At 35.2% G+C, this 16,649-nt stretch overlaps 1 protein-coding gene across 2 annotated transcripts in view; it reads left to right on the top strand.

Annotated features, from left to right (window-relative positions):
• The window catches only part of LOC127842475 (RNA cytosine-C(5)-methyltransferase NSUN2-like), a 44,197-nt gene extending 27,548 nt beyond the window's left edge, over positions 1-16,649 (top strand). For both annotated transcript variants that reach the window (XM_052372004.1, XM_052372005.1), the window contains 8 exons: positions 313-592; positions 6,232-6,324; positions 6,697-6,826; positions 9,429-9,521; positions 12,052-12,190; positions 13,038-13,077; positions 14,076-14,203; positions 14,894-16,649. In XM_052372004.1, coding sequence (XP_052227964.1) covers positions 313-592; positions 6,232-6,324; positions 6,697-6,826; positions 9,429-9,521; positions 12,052-12,190; positions 13,038-13,077; positions 14,076-14,203; positions 14,894-14,961 — 971 coding nt within the window. In that variant the 3' untranslated portion in view covers positions 14,962-16,649. The remainder of the gene's footprint in view (positions 1-312; positions 593-6,231; positions 6,325-6,696; positions 6,827-9,428; positions 9,522-12,051; positions 12,191-13,037; positions 13,078-14,075; positions 14,204-14,893) is intronic.

The raw sequence follows: 16,649 nt of genomic DNA, 5'->3' as shown, positions 1-16,649 counted from the left end.
TACAAAGAACCAGGAGGATTTATAATTGCTAAAAAGATCTCTTAACTCATTTATGCCTAGCTTCTAGAAAAAAGGCCTTGGCAAACAGCGTAGACCCAGATGAGATGACGGATGATGCAGCGTCTCATCAGGGTCTGCGATGTTCGCTTAAAGGAAATTCTGTAAGAAATATTCTAAATATAGCAATGAGTATACTAGACATCCCTAATTTCGAAAAAAAATTGATCCAATTAAAAAGGATGGGACAGTCCACTAGGCAAAAATGGGTTAAACAACTCTCAATACTATAACCATTCATATCTACATAAAAAGCCAAAGTGAAAGAAGAGAAGCTAAAAGAAGAGGAGAAGCTGAAAGAAGAGAAGAAGCTGAAAGATGAGAAGCAAAATGAGGAAGCAAAAGCCAAGGAAACAGCTGAGCCAGAAAATCAAACTGATAAACCAGTCTCTAAGACTGCGCCCAAGAAGCTGCTGTGTCAGATTTCATGTGACCAGATAGAGTGGATTACGGAGACCACTGACCAATCACTGAGGACGACAGTGAAGACGGTTACCAAGACCTTTCCACGCCCTCCACCCATGCTGGATCCCAAGTAGGTGGCAACAGGGTTAGATGTGAGTGCAGCTATAGGATAGGGCTCTATAGGTGTGTGGTCAACCTGACTGTTGGGGTCCATTAGTTGTGTCATTCTGAAATTTAGGGATCCATGGGTTATTTGTTTGTCAGAAAAAGTGTTTCATAGCCACTGTGGTCAACCTAACTGTTGGTTTTTAACCAGGTTTTTAACCAGGTTTTCCGAAGGAAAAACTGGTTATTAGATTGGTGAATGCGGGCGGGCTGGCTGGCTGGCTGGCGGGCTGGCTGGCGGGCTGGCTGGCTGGCGGGCTGGCGGAACAAGCTTGTCCGGGCCATAACTATGTTGTTCATTGTCAGATTTTAAAATCATTTGGCACATTTGTTCACCATCATTGGACGGTGTGTCGCGCGAAATAATTATGTCGATATCTCCAAGGTCAAGGTCACACTTTGAGTTCAAAGGTCAAAAATGGCCATAAATGAGCTTGTCCTGGCCATAACTATGTCATTCATTGTGAGATTTTAAAATCATTTGGCACATTTGTTCACCATCATGGTACGGTGTGTCGCACGAAAGAATCACGTCAATATCTCCAATGTCAAGGTCGCCACGACTAAAAATAGATTTTTTTTTTTTAAACAAACTTACAAAGGGGGTTAATTTTGTTTGTTCATTTCAAAAGATCAGTTTGAGTTTTCTCCCTTTATCAGATTTTTTTTTCACAATGAAAACCTGGTTTTGTGACAATTTTGTCCCTTGTTATTGGTTGTGTCCGTTTGAAATTGAGTGTTCCATGGGTTATTTGCTTGTCAGAAATAGTGTTCCACAGCCTGTGGGATAATCTGATTAAGTTGAGGTTTTCATAGGCTCTGCTATGGTGTGAAGTAGTGGATTCCAGATGTTGTTTGATAGTCTGAAAGAACGCTATTAAAATATTTTGTGTGATAATTGGATATTGAGGTTTCCATATGCTTTTTGATACTGTGAAAAAGAAGATTTGATTAGTTGTTAGATAGACTAAAAACGTGGATTTCATGGCCTCATGATAGTCTCAAATACAATTTTCAATTGGCCACATGACAGTCTCAAATAAAGTTTTCCATTGGCTATGTGATAGGCTCAAATACAATTTTCAATTGGCCACATGACAGTCTCAAATAAAGTTTTCCATTGGCCAAGTGATAGTCTCAAATTAAGTTTTCCATTGGCCACATGATGGTCTCAAATAAAGTTTTCCATTGGCTAAGTGATAGTCTCAAATAAAGTTTTCTATTGGCCACATGATAGTCTCAAATAAAGTTTACCATTGGCCAAGTGATAGTCTCAAATAAAGTTTTCAATTGGCCACATGATGGTCTCAGATAAAGTTTTCCATTAGCCAAGTGATAGTCTCAAATAAAGTTTTCCATTGGCCGTATGATGGTCTCAGATAAAGTTTTCCATGTGCCACGTGATAGTCTCAAATAAATTTTTTTGGCGGCCATATGATAGTCTCAAATTAAGTTTCCATTGGCCACGTGATAGTCTCAAATAAAGTTTTAATTGACCATGTCATAGTCTGAAATGACGGTTTCCATTGATGTATGAAATGGAGGGTTCCATTTGCCTTGTGGTTGTTTAAAATAGAAGTTTCCATGGGCTATTAGACAGCGTCAGATAAAGGTTTCTCTTGATTGTGCGATAGTGTGAAATAAAGTGTTTTTTTATAGGTTTTGAAAAACAAAGATTTACATGTGTGCGATATTGTCTCGATTACAGGAGTTCCATAGGTCGATGAGAATCAGATTGATAGCATTTTTAGCTCACCTGATTGCTCAGGTGAGCTTTTCTGACCGGTCTTTGTCTGTCTTCCGTCCGTCCGTCCGTTAACACTTGCTGGTAAACACTCTGGAGGCCACATTTGTTGTCCCATCTTCATGAAACTTGGTCAGAAGCTTTGCCCCAATAAAATCTCGTCCGAGTTCGAAACTGGGTTGTGCCGGGTCAAAAACTAGGTAACTAGGTAAAAAAAAGAGAAAAACCTTGTAAACACTGTAGAAGTCACATTTTATGTTTAATCTTCATGTAACTTTGTCAAAATGTTTGTCTTAATGATATCTTGATTGAGTTCAAAAGTGGTTCCGGTCTGTTGAAAAACATGGCCGCCAATGGGTGTGTCAGTTTTCCCTATTTAGCTATAGAGAAACCTTGTAAACACTCTAGAAGTCACAATTTTTGCCCAATCATCATGAAAGGTGGTCAAAGCATTGATTTAATTGATATCTCCGACGAGTTCGAAAATGGTCCAGATCGGTGAAAAAACATGACCGCCAGTGGGTGGGGCATTTTTCTTTATATGTATATAGTGGCAGTGTTCCTTATTTGGCTATAGAGAAACCTTGTAAACACTCTAGAAGTCACAATTTTTGCCCAATCATCATGAAAGTTGGTCAAAACATTGGTTTTATTGATATCTTGGACGAGTTCGACAATGGTTTGGATCGGTGAAAAAACATGGCCGCCAGTGGGTGGGGCATTTTTCTCTATATGTATATAGTAAAAACATGTTAACACTCTAGAAGTCACATTTTTGGCCCAATTTTCATGAAATTTGGTCAGAGCATTTGTTTCTTTGATACGAGAGTTGAGTTCAAAAATAGTTTCGGTCAAACCTTGTGATCGAACTCTATGGAAGTCACATTTTTATGCCCCCCTTTGAAGAAGAGGGGGTATATTGTTTTGCTCATGTCAGCCCCTATGTCTGTCCACCAGATGGTTTCTGAATGATAAGTCAAGAATGCCTAGGATGATGAAACTTCATAGGTACATTGATCATGACTCGCAGATGACCCCTATTGATTTTGAGGTCACTAGGTCAAAGGTCAAGGTCACGGTGACCCGAAATAGTAAAATGGTTTATGGATGATAACTCAAGAACGCTTACGCCTAGGATCAAGCAGCTTCATTATTGCATAAACTCTATCCATAATGCCCTCTGGCGGGTTGCACAAACTTGGCAAAAGGAGGGCTTGAACATGAGAAATGGTGTATTAAAAGGCGATTCACATGCCGTTCAAGCCCTGTTATGTGTTTTTCATATCCATAATCTGGTCCACGCGCAGTTACTTCCGTTCTCCAGCCTTTGACGACTTTCCAAGCATAAATGGGGAACTGAATAAGTACCAGTTTCCTCATGCATGCAGGGAAAATGGCAATGACTATTTCAATCCACTTTTTTAATTATACCATTTGCACTCTCTTGACAACAGCTTTATTTTATTGGCAACACCAATGAAGTTAAGGTTATTTACTCAACACTTTCAAAAGACTATGCTATAAATGTAAGTGTTTATGTACCTTCAACGTTCCTGCTGTAAATTCCAAAACAATTCCTGATTTCTTACTTTGCGCGGCTGCATTTCAATTTTGCATTAATCCACTGTTTAAACACATTTTAAATCGAAAACTGCCTATCCGCAGGTAAAGCCTCGTTATTTCGGATGATGCCCGTGTGAGGCATATGTAAAACACAACCTTGAACTGTATTGAAATAGTTGAATTATTTTGTCGATGTCGAATGAACAAGACATATTATTCCCCATGTTATTTTAATTTATTTTGGTATGTGTGATTTGTTTATGTAATAATAGCGAAAATACTCATTTTCTTGGACATGATCATCTGCGGGTGCCCTCAAAATCCGTTCCAATTTTTCGAGCGCCGGCAGATGATCATGCCTTCGAAAACGTGTATTATATGTATATAGGTACATTGATCATGACTCGCAGATGACCCCTATTGATTTTGAGGTCACTAGGTCAAAGGTCAAGGTCACGGTGACCCAAAATAGTAAAATGGTTTCTGGATGAAAGCTCAAGAACGCTTATGCCTAAGATCATGAAAGTTCATAGGTATATTGATCATGACTTGCAGATGGCCCCTATTGATTTTCAGGTCACTAGGTCAAAGGTCAAGGTGACCTGAAATAGTAAAATGGTTTCCGGGTGATAACTCAAGAACGCTTATGCTATGGATCATGAAACTTCATAGGTACATAGCTCATGACTTGCAGATGACCCCTATTGATTTTCAGGTCACTAGGTCAAAGGTCAAGGTCACGCTGACTCAACTTAAGAAAAATGGTTTCCGGATGATAACTCAAGAACGCTTACGCCTAGGGTCATGAAACTTCATAGGTACATTGAGGTGACCCAAAATAGTAAAATTGTTTAACTCAAGAACGCTTATGCCAAGGATGATGAAACTTCAAGGTACATTGATCATGACTCGCAGATGACCCCTATTGATTTTCAGGTCACTAGGTCATAGGTCAAGGTCACGGTGTTTCAACTAAAAAAAATGGTTTCCAGATGATAACTCAAGAAGGCCTATGCCTAGGATCATAGTGAAAAAACATGGCCGCCAGTGGGTGGGGCATTTTTCTTTATATGTATATAGTGGCAGTGTTCCTTATTTGGCTATAGAGAAACCTTGTAAACACTCTAGAAGTCACAATTTTTGCCCAATCATCATGAAAGTTGGTCAAAACATTGGTTTTATTGATATCTCGGACGAGTTGGAAAATGGTCCAGATCGGTGAAAAAACATGGCCGCCACTGGGCGGGGCATTTTTCTCAATATGTATATAGTGAAAACATGTGAACACTCTAGAAGTCACATTTTTGGCCCATTTTTCATGAAATTTAGTCAGAACATTTGTTTCCTTGATATGAGAGTTGAGTTCGAAAATGGTTCCGGTCAGTTGAATAATATGGCTGCCGGGGGGGGGGGGGGCAGTTTTCCTAATTTGGCTATGGAGAAACCTTGTAAACACTCTAGAAGTCACAATTTTTGCCCAATCATCATGAATGTTGGTCAAAACATTGGTTTTATTGATATCTTGGTCGAGTTCGAAAATGGTCCAGATTGGTGAAAAAACATGGCTGCCAGTGGGCGGGGCATTTTTCTCTATATGTAGTGAAAACATGTGAACACAGTAGAAGTCACATTTTGCCCAATTTTCATGAAATTTGGTCAGAAAATGTGTTTCTTTGATATGAGAATTGAGTTTGAAAATGGTTCCGGTCAGTTTTAACATGGCTGGCGGGGGGGGGGGGGGGGGGGGGCAGTTTTCTTATATTTATATATAAGCTTGTGAACACTCTAGAAGTCACATTTTTTGCCCAATCATCATGAAACTTGGTGAAAGATTGGTTTTATATATATCACATAATAAATGCCATAATTATTGCCCTTAGATTTTCCAAATTTTCATTATATTATACAAAATCCTTGTAAACACTCTAGAGGTCACAATTTTGTTTCAGATTTTATGAATCTTGGTCATAATATTTATTTTTGGAAGCAAAGTTTGATGTTTGGTAAGGAGGGTCAACTCAAAATATAGGCCTTCAGGTCAAATCTTACAAAAACAAAATCACTCCATATGCCAGAGTTTTGGTTCAATAATGATGACACTTGACCAGAATGTGTGTCTGGACAATATCAAGGTCAAGTTTGATGTTTGGTAAAGATTGAATGAACTGACTCCTTTCAGGTGAGCGAACTAGGGCCATCTTGGCCCTCTTGTTTTTATAGGCTTGGGGGCAACAAGTAACACGGTAGTACTCACACATCTGTTCACTGTGGATGATAATGATCTGTTGTGTTTTCAGCTATGTTGCACCAAAGCCACCACAACTCTTGGCTTCATTTAGAGATCCACTTGCTTTTCTTGAAAAGTATGATGAACAATGGTTGACAATCAAGTGAGTATTTTGTTGAAATGGCAAAATGGAGAAAATCAAATAATAAATGCGTTTGAATTTAAGAAAGAAAGCCATATTTCCAACATTTCTTGTAGGGCTTTTTTAATCTTTGTAAAATACAATCCCTTTGTTTTGAGGCTAGTGTGCTCTTCATTCAAATACATGTACTGAGAAAATGGTTTCAGTTAGTGCTTGAGTTGTGAAAATGATATAAAAATGAAGTCAATGAAAAAAACTTATTTTCAAAGAATTGAAAAAAAAATCAAATTCAAGTTTCTAGTGGTGCTTTAAAGCTTAACAAGCATAAATCAGTGTTATAATCTATGTCAATGTGTTCATTACTAAGGTAATGTTTGTTTCCATGGTTACCAGAGAGTTTTTCAAGATTAATGACACATGGGATCCCACATGTCTGAAGTTCAGTGGAGAAAACGAGCTGTACCACTCTACAAAGACCATCAAGACCCTGGTGCAGTATAACAAGAACAACTTCATCAAGAACGTAAGTTGCTCAAAATACATCTGAGCTGTGCTCCGGAAAAATGAGGCTTACTGCATGTCGGTAAATTGTCATCCCAGGTTAGCCTGTGCAATCAGTACAGGCAAATGAGGAATGACTCTTTACTTGACTGGTTTTGGTTTAGGAGAGACTTTACTAATACAAAAAAATCATATATGCAGAAATGTTTGTTCCTGGAAAGCCTGTGCTGACTTCTCAATTAAATCTGAGACTACACTTGAAACACAGGCATTCCCAGAGCATGGTTCATTTAACCCTGTACCACTTTGATATGTATTAAACCCTTTACCACTTAGATTTGTATTTAACCCTTTACCACGTAGATACGTATTTAACCCTTTACCACTTAAATACGTATTTAACCCTTTTTCCACTTAGATACGTATTTAACCCTTTACCACTTAGATACGTACTTAACCCTTTACCACTTAGATATATATTTAACCCTTTACCACTTAGATACGCATTTAACCCTTTACAACTTAGATACGTATTTAACCCTTTACCACTTAGATACGTATTTAACCCTTTGCCACTTAGATACGTATTTAACCCTTTACCACTTAGATACGTATTTAACCCTTTACCACTTAGATACGTATTTAACCCTTTACCACTTAGATACGTATATAACCCTTTACCATTTAGATACGTATTTAACCCTTTGCCATTTAGATACGTATTTAACCCTTTACCACTAAGTTACGTATTTAACCCTTTACCACTTAGATACGTATTTAAGCCTTTACCACTTAGATACGTATTTAAGCCTTTACCACTTAAATATGAATTTAACCCTTTACCACTTAAATATGTATTTAACCCTTTACCACTTAGATACGTATTAAACCCTTTACCACTTAGATACATATTTAACCCTTTACCACTTAAATACATATTTAACCCTTTACCACTTAGATACATATTTAACCCTTTACCACTTAGATATGTATTTAACCCTTTACCACTTAGATACGTATTTAAAACTTTACCACTTCGATACGTTTTTAACCCTTTGCCATTTAGATACGTATTTAACCCTTTACCATTTAGATACGTATTTAACCCTTTACCATTTAGATACGTATTTAACCCTTTACCACTTAGATACGTATTTAACCCTTTACCACTTAGATACGTATTTAAGCCTTTACCACTTAAATATGTATTTAACCCTTTACCACTTAAATATGTATTTAACCTTTACCACTTAGATACGTATTAAACCCTTTACCACTTAGATACGTATTTAACCCTTTACCACTTAAATACATATTTAACCCTTTACCACTTAGATACATATTTAACCCTTTACCACTTAGATACATATTTAACCCTTTACCACTTAGATACATATTTAACCCTTTACCACTTAGATATGTATTTAACCCTTTACCACTAAGATACGTATTTAAAACTTTACCACTTAGATACGTATTTAACCCTTTGCCATTTAGATACGTATTTAACCCTTTACCATTTAGATACGTATTTAACCCTTTACCACTTAGATACATATTTAACCCTTTACCACTTAGATACGTATTTAACCCTTTACCACTTAGATACGTATTAAACCCTTTACCACTTAGATACGTATTTAATCCTTTACCACTTAGATACGTATTTAACCCTTTACCACTTAGATACGTATTTAACCCTTTACCACTTAAATACATATTTAACCCTTTATCACTTAGATACATATTTAACCCTTTACCACTTAGATACATATTTAACCCTTTACCACTTAGATATGAATTTAACCCTTTACCACTTAGATACGTATTTAAAACTTTACCACTTAGATATATATTTTACACTTGACTACTTAGATACGTATTTTTATGCATTTAAAGTCCCTTAGAAAGTTCAATTTAATTAAAAACCTTTCTTACTAGATTCAAATTTTCAAGGCTTCATTTCCAACCCTTAGATACTAATGAGCAGCAAAAAGCATAAAACCTGAACAGACTGAGTTACTCGCAGGCCGTTCTGGTTTTATGCTGGTTGCAAAAGCCATTTTCACTTTGTTTCTTATAGGGGAAAGGTTTAAGGAACTAGGTTTAAGAGATATCTTTAACATATTTGCACAGTGTTTGTATAACATATGTGAATACCTTACCTTGAATTTAGGGAATTTGAAAACACTATTAATAAAGCATATGAAATGGGGTTTGATTTAATCTTTTTCCCATATGATATGTATCTTTCTAAATTATATTTAGGTTCAAAATTTGATGGGTGATGGTAAACTTTAATGTGATGACCTCACCTTGTTTTAGCTGATTTCAACCTTTTAAATGCTGCAAAAGTTGTGTTACAATATATGTGGATTGAGGTATAGCTCCTTAATTTGTTGAATCTATTCGGAAATGGGCAGCTTTTGTATACACTTTATGAGTAAGTGTTTCCTCGGAGTCCCTAAATTGGAGATTCAATACAGGGAACAAACATCTAAATATTTTATTTTCAGGTTTTTCTTATTCAGCGTCTGTCTGGTAACTGATAATAGAACATCATTTTACAGTGTGTTGAGTTAAAATTACTAAATCCTGATGCACCAGATTGTCATACATTTCAGTTTGGAAAGCAGTTTGGGGTTAAGTTTTTCTACGAGCTCCCTTATGTTCCATTTGAAGTGAAGTCACCATGCCCCGTCATGATGACAAATGAGGTAGGATATTTTTTGCAATCATGAAAACAAACGTAACATATCTAAGTTGGACAGTTTAGTTGAACGCCTTTATAAAAATATAATTTAGTATTCCACTACATTTAAAATAAAGGCATGAGTTTAATCTCACCGGTAAATCTCTTTCTTACATTTTTTTATTACACAATCATATTAAATTTTACATGAAAAAACTGTTTTGCTGACTGTATGTATACTGCTACTGACAAATTATGAGTAACCATAGTTACAGTCAGAATTTGACACTGTGAATCCAATAAGAAGTGAGTATTCTTTCGGGGGTTACAGTGTTTCAGATTGGTCCCACTTTCCTCAGGACATATTTCCTGAATGGTAAATTATTTCAGGACATTTGTCCTAAATCATAAAAAATCTTTCATACAGTTTTGTTATCTAAAATTATTAGAAAACAACTAAAAACTAAATTCAATAAAAAATTTCTTCAAATAAAACTTATCAATAAACTTAGGAGATTAAATTATTCATGGTTAAAACGATTTCCATGGACAGCTCTTGTCCATGCCTTTAAGGCCTTGAGGCTTGCCATTAATCCTAAGTGAATCCTAACATGTCATCTTTCGATAGAAAACTTTAACTTTTTGCATACACATACATTTTATTTTTGCCATATAGTAATACATATATTCATACAAAATTCATGTAATCTAATAAGATAAACAACTATACTACAACAATAATAACGATAAAAGGCAAAGTATTACGAATATTACTTTCTTAGCATTGTATTTGTAATTCGAACCCTCAGCAGTGTAGACGAAAAAATAAAAACTCTGAGATATGATCGTTCAAAAGACTTTACTTTTTATGCCCCTGGATCGAAAGATCGGGGGTATATTGTTTTTGGCCTGTCTGTCTGTCATTCATTCATTCATTGTGTGTGTCCCAAAACATTAACCTTGGTTAAAGTTTGATAACTTTTGCAATATTGAAGATAGCAACTTCATATTTGGCATGCATGTGTATCTCACTGAGCTGCACATTTTGAGTGGTGAAAAGTCAAGTTCAAGGTCATCCTTCAAGGTCAAATATCATTGTATTTGTATGCCCCCGGATCGATAGATTGGGGGTATATTTTTTTTTGTTCTGTCTGTCTGTCTGTCTGTTTGTCTGTCTGTATCTTTGTCATCTGTCTGTCTGTCTGTCTGTCCGTCCGTCCGTCCATCCGTCTGTCTGTCTGTCTGTCTGTCTGTCTGTTTCTTTGCCATTCTGTCCCAAAACTTTAACATTGGTTAAAGTTCGATAACTTTTGCAATATTAAACATAGCAACTTGATATTTACCATGCATGTGTATCTCATGGAGCTGCTCATTTTGAGTGGTTAAAAGTCAAGGTCATCCTTCAAGGTCAAAGGTCAAATATCATTGTAATTCTCTTTCCTAAAACTTTAACCTTCGTTTAAGTTTTATCATAACTTGTTTAATATTGAACACAGCAACTTGATATTTACCATGCATGTGTATCTCATGGAGCTGCTCATTTTGAGTGGTTAAAAGTCAAGGTCATCCTTCAAGGTCAAAGGTCAAATATCATTGTATTTCTCTTTCCTAAAACTTTAACCTTCGTTTAAGTTTTATCATGACTTGTTTAATATTGAACACAGCAACTTCATATTTGGCATGCATGTGTATCTCATGGAGCTGCACATTTTGAGTGGTGAAAGGTCAAGGTCATCCTTCAAGGTCAAAGGTCAAAAATAAAAATAATAAAAAATTCACTTCTCCATTTAATCTCTTACTTACCTTTCGTGGAGCTGCACATTTTGAGTGGTGAAAGGTCAAGGTCATTCTTCAAGGTCAAAGGTAAAAAAAAAATCAAAGCGGCATTGGGGGGCATTGTGTTTCTGACAAACACATCTCTTGTTCTTTCCTAAAACTTTTACCTTCGTTAAAGTTTGGTCATTACTTTTTGAATATTTAAGATAGCAACTTCATATTTGGCATGCATGTGTAACTCATGGAGCTGCACATTTTTAGTGGTGAAAGGTCAAGGTCATCCTTCAAGGTCAAAGGTCAAATTTATGGCTTCAAAGCGGCGCAATAGGGGGCATTGTGTTTCTGACAAACACATCTCTTGTTACTGTAGGAATGAACCGGTAACATATATATGTCGGCCCAATAGGCGCACAAACTTAAATTTCTTTGGTCCTTTTCCAATTTTATCGCCCAAAAGCTGAAGATTCGATCTGAAACATTGGGGTAAGTAACAGAACTTAATTCAGCCTCACTCTGGGATAACTGGGCTTACTGCATGTGCAAAAGGTGTCGTCTCATATTAGCCTACGCAGTCCACACAGGCTTATCAGACACAGCACAGTACTTTCATTGTAAACTTGGTTTATCTTAAGTGTATAATTACTTTAGACAAATAATTCTATACATGGGTAAAGTGTCATGGCTGATAAGCCTCCACATGCTTATCTCAGACTTCACTTTACACACATGTATCAAGCCCAGATTTCCCAGAACGAGAATTAATTGTTTGAACTTCCCAGGCGCTGGGACTGCTGTACCCATTCATTGGCCGCCAGCTTGTGAACATCGACCGTGACGACCTACTTAGACTGGCGTACTATGAGACAGTGAAGATAACCAGTCTGAGTACACAGGCGCAAACTGACATTGCGGCCACAGGTACGCAGCTGGCACTGGCACTTGAAACATTCTTAGGCTGAAACTCATTATATCCTAAACCCTATCCCACTTAATTAAGAGGTTAAGTTAATATGACTATATGCAACCAGCATGAAACCCGAACAGCCTACGAGCAACTCAAAGTTTGTGTAGGATTTCTGCTGTTTACTGCTTTTCAGTATCTAAGGGTTGAAAATAAAGCCTCATAACGTGAATTTATTAAGAATGGTCTTTTATTTAATTAGACTTTTTAAGGGAATACAAAAGCGTCAAAATGCATATCTGAGTGGTAAATGGTGAAATCATTGGCCAATAACTATGTGTGTTACATTTATGAGTAAAGTTGAGCTTTAAATTGATTATGGTTATGGAGCCTGTCGGCTCTGTGCTGGCAAAATTAAGGATTTAACATGGTTAAATCAAATGATAAAATATGGAACATTCCAACGCTTATTTCTATAATAAAAAGGAACAAATGAAACTAGTATTAAAGTTTTTTTTACATTTGTACCAAAAGAACCATTAACCAGAAGTTCTTATCATGAGAGCAGGATATTAAAATTACGTTGTCATTTTTTTGGCAAAAATATGTGTCAATTTATATTTGAAACAAAATAATGCTTTCATAATATTGATGTACAAAACATATTTAAATGATCATAGTTTGAGAATCATTTCTTATATATCAGCAGTCAAATGCATTAATAGAGAACTAATTGTAACCTTACCATTTTTGAGTTTGCATAAATCTTTTTCCTTAGATTGAATATATTCTTAAATTAATAATCATATTCAAAATAATATGTTTAATTCCATCATTGTAATGTAGTGAATGTTTCATTTTCAGATCAGGGTTGTATCCTGTTTATCTACAAACCCAAGAACATGTAAGTTCAAACACTTACATTAAATATTGTATTAGGAATTTGTACACTCATTAGCTGTTTATAAACATATTTGAACATTGAAATACTTTTTATGTAAATCTTTTTTTCTGCTATCAACAGTTTTGAACATTGTACATGTATATGTTTTATTTAAATCTTTTTTTCTACAAGCAAGGGATACTTAAGAAATAATGGTTTGTTGTCGAATAGCCCACAGTAAGAAGTATAGATGCGTAGGAATTAAATCACGAATGCGAAGCACTCATAGAAAAATATTATATTTCATAGAAAAATATTATTTCAATTCTAACACGATTCTGATTGATTTGGTTCAAGCTTTTGGACATGAACTATATTTTTCAATACTCCGCCCTTCTTAGTACAAACTTCACTATTTAGTGACGTTATTAAATTGTACAAACATATGACGTCGTTTTCATTTATAAATATTTTGCAAATGACTTCACTTTCATTGAGAACAACAATCGTAGAAACAAAATGACATCACGTTTATTGATGCTACTGAAAAGCTGACGTGCTATAAATGTTTTCTTAATTACATTTCTTTACGAATAACATTCTTTGCAGGCGTGGTTATGCCACTTATCACCAAATATACAATTTGTTGTTTCATAACATTTATATACATGCTACATTTACTACATTTCTTTTAGAGTGGGTTTTAGCATGTGCATTTTACTGCAATATTTATTTATTCGGAACTATTTTCGAAACATTAAGCTCCGCCCATAATTTATTGCAGAATAACCCACACTTGATTTCCTTCTTTGTCTATAGAATGCAAGTCGTGTGCCGTGTTAGAATTTTATTTAGGATTCTTAACCCTAAAAAATACTTATATATGAATAAACATGCAAACACTATACTGTGTAACATGAGAGAAATCAACAGAATGGTTAACTGACAAATTATCAACATATAATTACAATAGCACTTTTTCATGTAATGTGACTGTTAAGTCTGTTCTCATTTTGTAGCCATAGTGTGCCATTGTGTAACATAGCCTTGTGTGGTGTGCATAATGAGGAGTTGTGTATGTACTCACCGCTGCAGCGTGAGGAGAGAGCTCTGTTCCTTCTGGCAGGCATGGACAGAGAGGACTATGGTAAGTAAAATGTGGGCCTTGGGCCAGCATTGTGTACAGGCTTATGTTGAGTCTTCATATTTTGTATACAGTTAAAATCATGTCTACTCGTATTTTGTATACAGTCTGAAGTTAAAATCATGTCTACTGGTATTTTGTATACAGTCTAAAGTTAAAATCATGTCTACTTGTATTTTGTATACAGTCTGAAGTTAAAATCATGTCTACTCGTATTTTGTATACAGTCTAAAAAGTTAAAATCATGTCTACTCGTATTTTGTATACAGTCTAAATTTAAAATCATGTCTACTCGTATTTTGTATACAGTCTAAAGTTGAAATCATGTCTACTTGTATTTTGTATACAGCCTTAACTTAAAATCATGTCTACTTGTATTTTGTATACAGTCTAAATTTAAAATCATGTTTACTTTTAGTATTTTGTTTACATTCTAAAGTAAAAATCATGTTTACTCTTATCATTTTCAAATTTGTATACAGTCTTAAGTTAAAATCTTGTTTACTCTTAATATTTTGTATACAGTCTAAAGTTAAAATTATGTTTACTCTTAGTATTTTGTATACCGTCTAAAGTTAAAATTGTGATTACTCTTAGTTTTTTGTATACAGTCTTAAGTTAAAATCATGTTTACTCGTAGTATTTTGTATACAGTTGCATGTTAAAATCATGTTACACATTACTATTTTTCAGAACGCCGTCTCACTGAAGAGAAGCTGGCAAAGATAATGGCCAAGGATGCAGCCATGGACACGTCATAGCTCCAGGAAAGCACGGTGACATAGCTTTGAACAATACCTTTGTATCCACTCAGAAACTGAGTTGTTTGAACAATATGTGTTCAGAGTGTTTGACATACACATACAGTTATAGTGGAACATTGACATTAAGAGTGTGCACATTTCTTTGACATTTTTATGGATCTGTTTTTGGAATTAACTATAGGTGTTTGTATAACTGTGACACAGAGTCAAGTCCAAGTATTTCACATCTTTGAAATGTATTGTTGCATGATACTGTAAAAGAAAATCTAAAAAAGAAAAGATTTTTGTATTTAAATTGTGGTATTGTTTGTTGTATCTTTGTTACAGAACCGGATGTTTAAGAAAAACATTTTCAGTTTGTATTGTTGATAAATAATTATGATCAAATATAAGAAGAATTAAGGGACACTGTATCTGTGACATTGAGATTTATGTTGATCAAACTGTTTATTTCCATTGTTGTTAAAGTCTTATAATGCTTATCATGATATAGAGGTCAGAATGTCAGTTAACTGTATTTGCATGTGTTTCCTTAATTCCTATCTTATCTGGACAGTAAAAGTGTTATTCTTCGGGCAATATCAAATAACTTGCCACTAATCATCATGAACAGACAGTGATTCTGCAGGACCTCGCTCCCAAGCTCAAAGGTCAAGGTTAAATGGGGAGGTCAAAGGTCAATTATGTAAAAAAAAAGCTTGTCTGCAGTACAACTTCATCATTCATCTGGCTTTTTAACCCTTTGCATGCTGGGAAATTTGTCGTCTGCTAAAATATTGTCTGCTGAATTTCTAAAATTAGCATTTTCTTCGATTTTTTTCAATGAATACTATAAAAATAGCAAATGGTTTGGATCCTGATGAGACGCCACATTCTGTGGCGTCTCATCTGGATCCAAACTGTTTGCAAAGACCTTTAAAATTCGGTTCCCGCACTTAAAGGGTTAAAAATTACGTGCACACATGATCACTGAAATAAGGCCATTGTCTCTGGCTCAATGATCAAAATCAGACTTAGGTCAAAGGTCATTAATGGGCATAACACAGCTAATTAGGACATAAACTTAACATGCAATTTAGAAATAATTTGAACAAGTTACTGGTGACAGTCTGTCCTGTACAAGGCTCGTTTCCCTCAAAGGTCAATGTTACACTTAGATCAAAGGCACAGCTTGACATGGACTGAAACTAAATTTTTCAATTTTAAAATAAATTGTCACAAATGATAAGCATTTGCAGAGAGCATGGTTTTTGTTTAATGTGACCATAGCGCAAAGGTAAAACTTATAGGTCAAATGTTTCTCAAGCTCAGAGGTCAAGGTAAAATATGGGCTCAACTTTTCTAGACTGGAACTTCATAGAAAATTTGATTTTTTTAATAATAAGAAGCGTTCTTATCAACATGCTCGACACGTTACTGGCAGGCATCAAGTGGATGAAATTCATACATTTCAAATGTATATTGTGCATCAATTAATGTCTTAAACTAAATCATTTTTGAAACACCTTGTTTAATTTTGTTAATCAATTGAACTTTTTTAAAATGGTTCAAAATAAGTACTGTTTCATTGATGATATATTGCAACCAAATTGTTTATTTTTCTATCGAACAAACATTGTTTGGACATTTCTTTCTATAATGCAACATCTTTTTCATCCTCGATTAAATATACTTTTTAGCATAAA

This window comes from Dreissena polymorpha, chromosome 8 (genome assembly GCF_020536995.1).
Source record: "Dreissena polymorpha isolate Duluth1 chromosome 8, UMN_Dpol_1.0, whole genome shotgun sequence".
Lineage (NCBI taxonomy): Eukaryota > Metazoa > Mollusca > Bivalvia > Myida > Dreissenidae > Dreissena > Dreissena polymorpha.
This window is presented reverse-complemented; position numbering and strand designations above follow the sequence as displayed.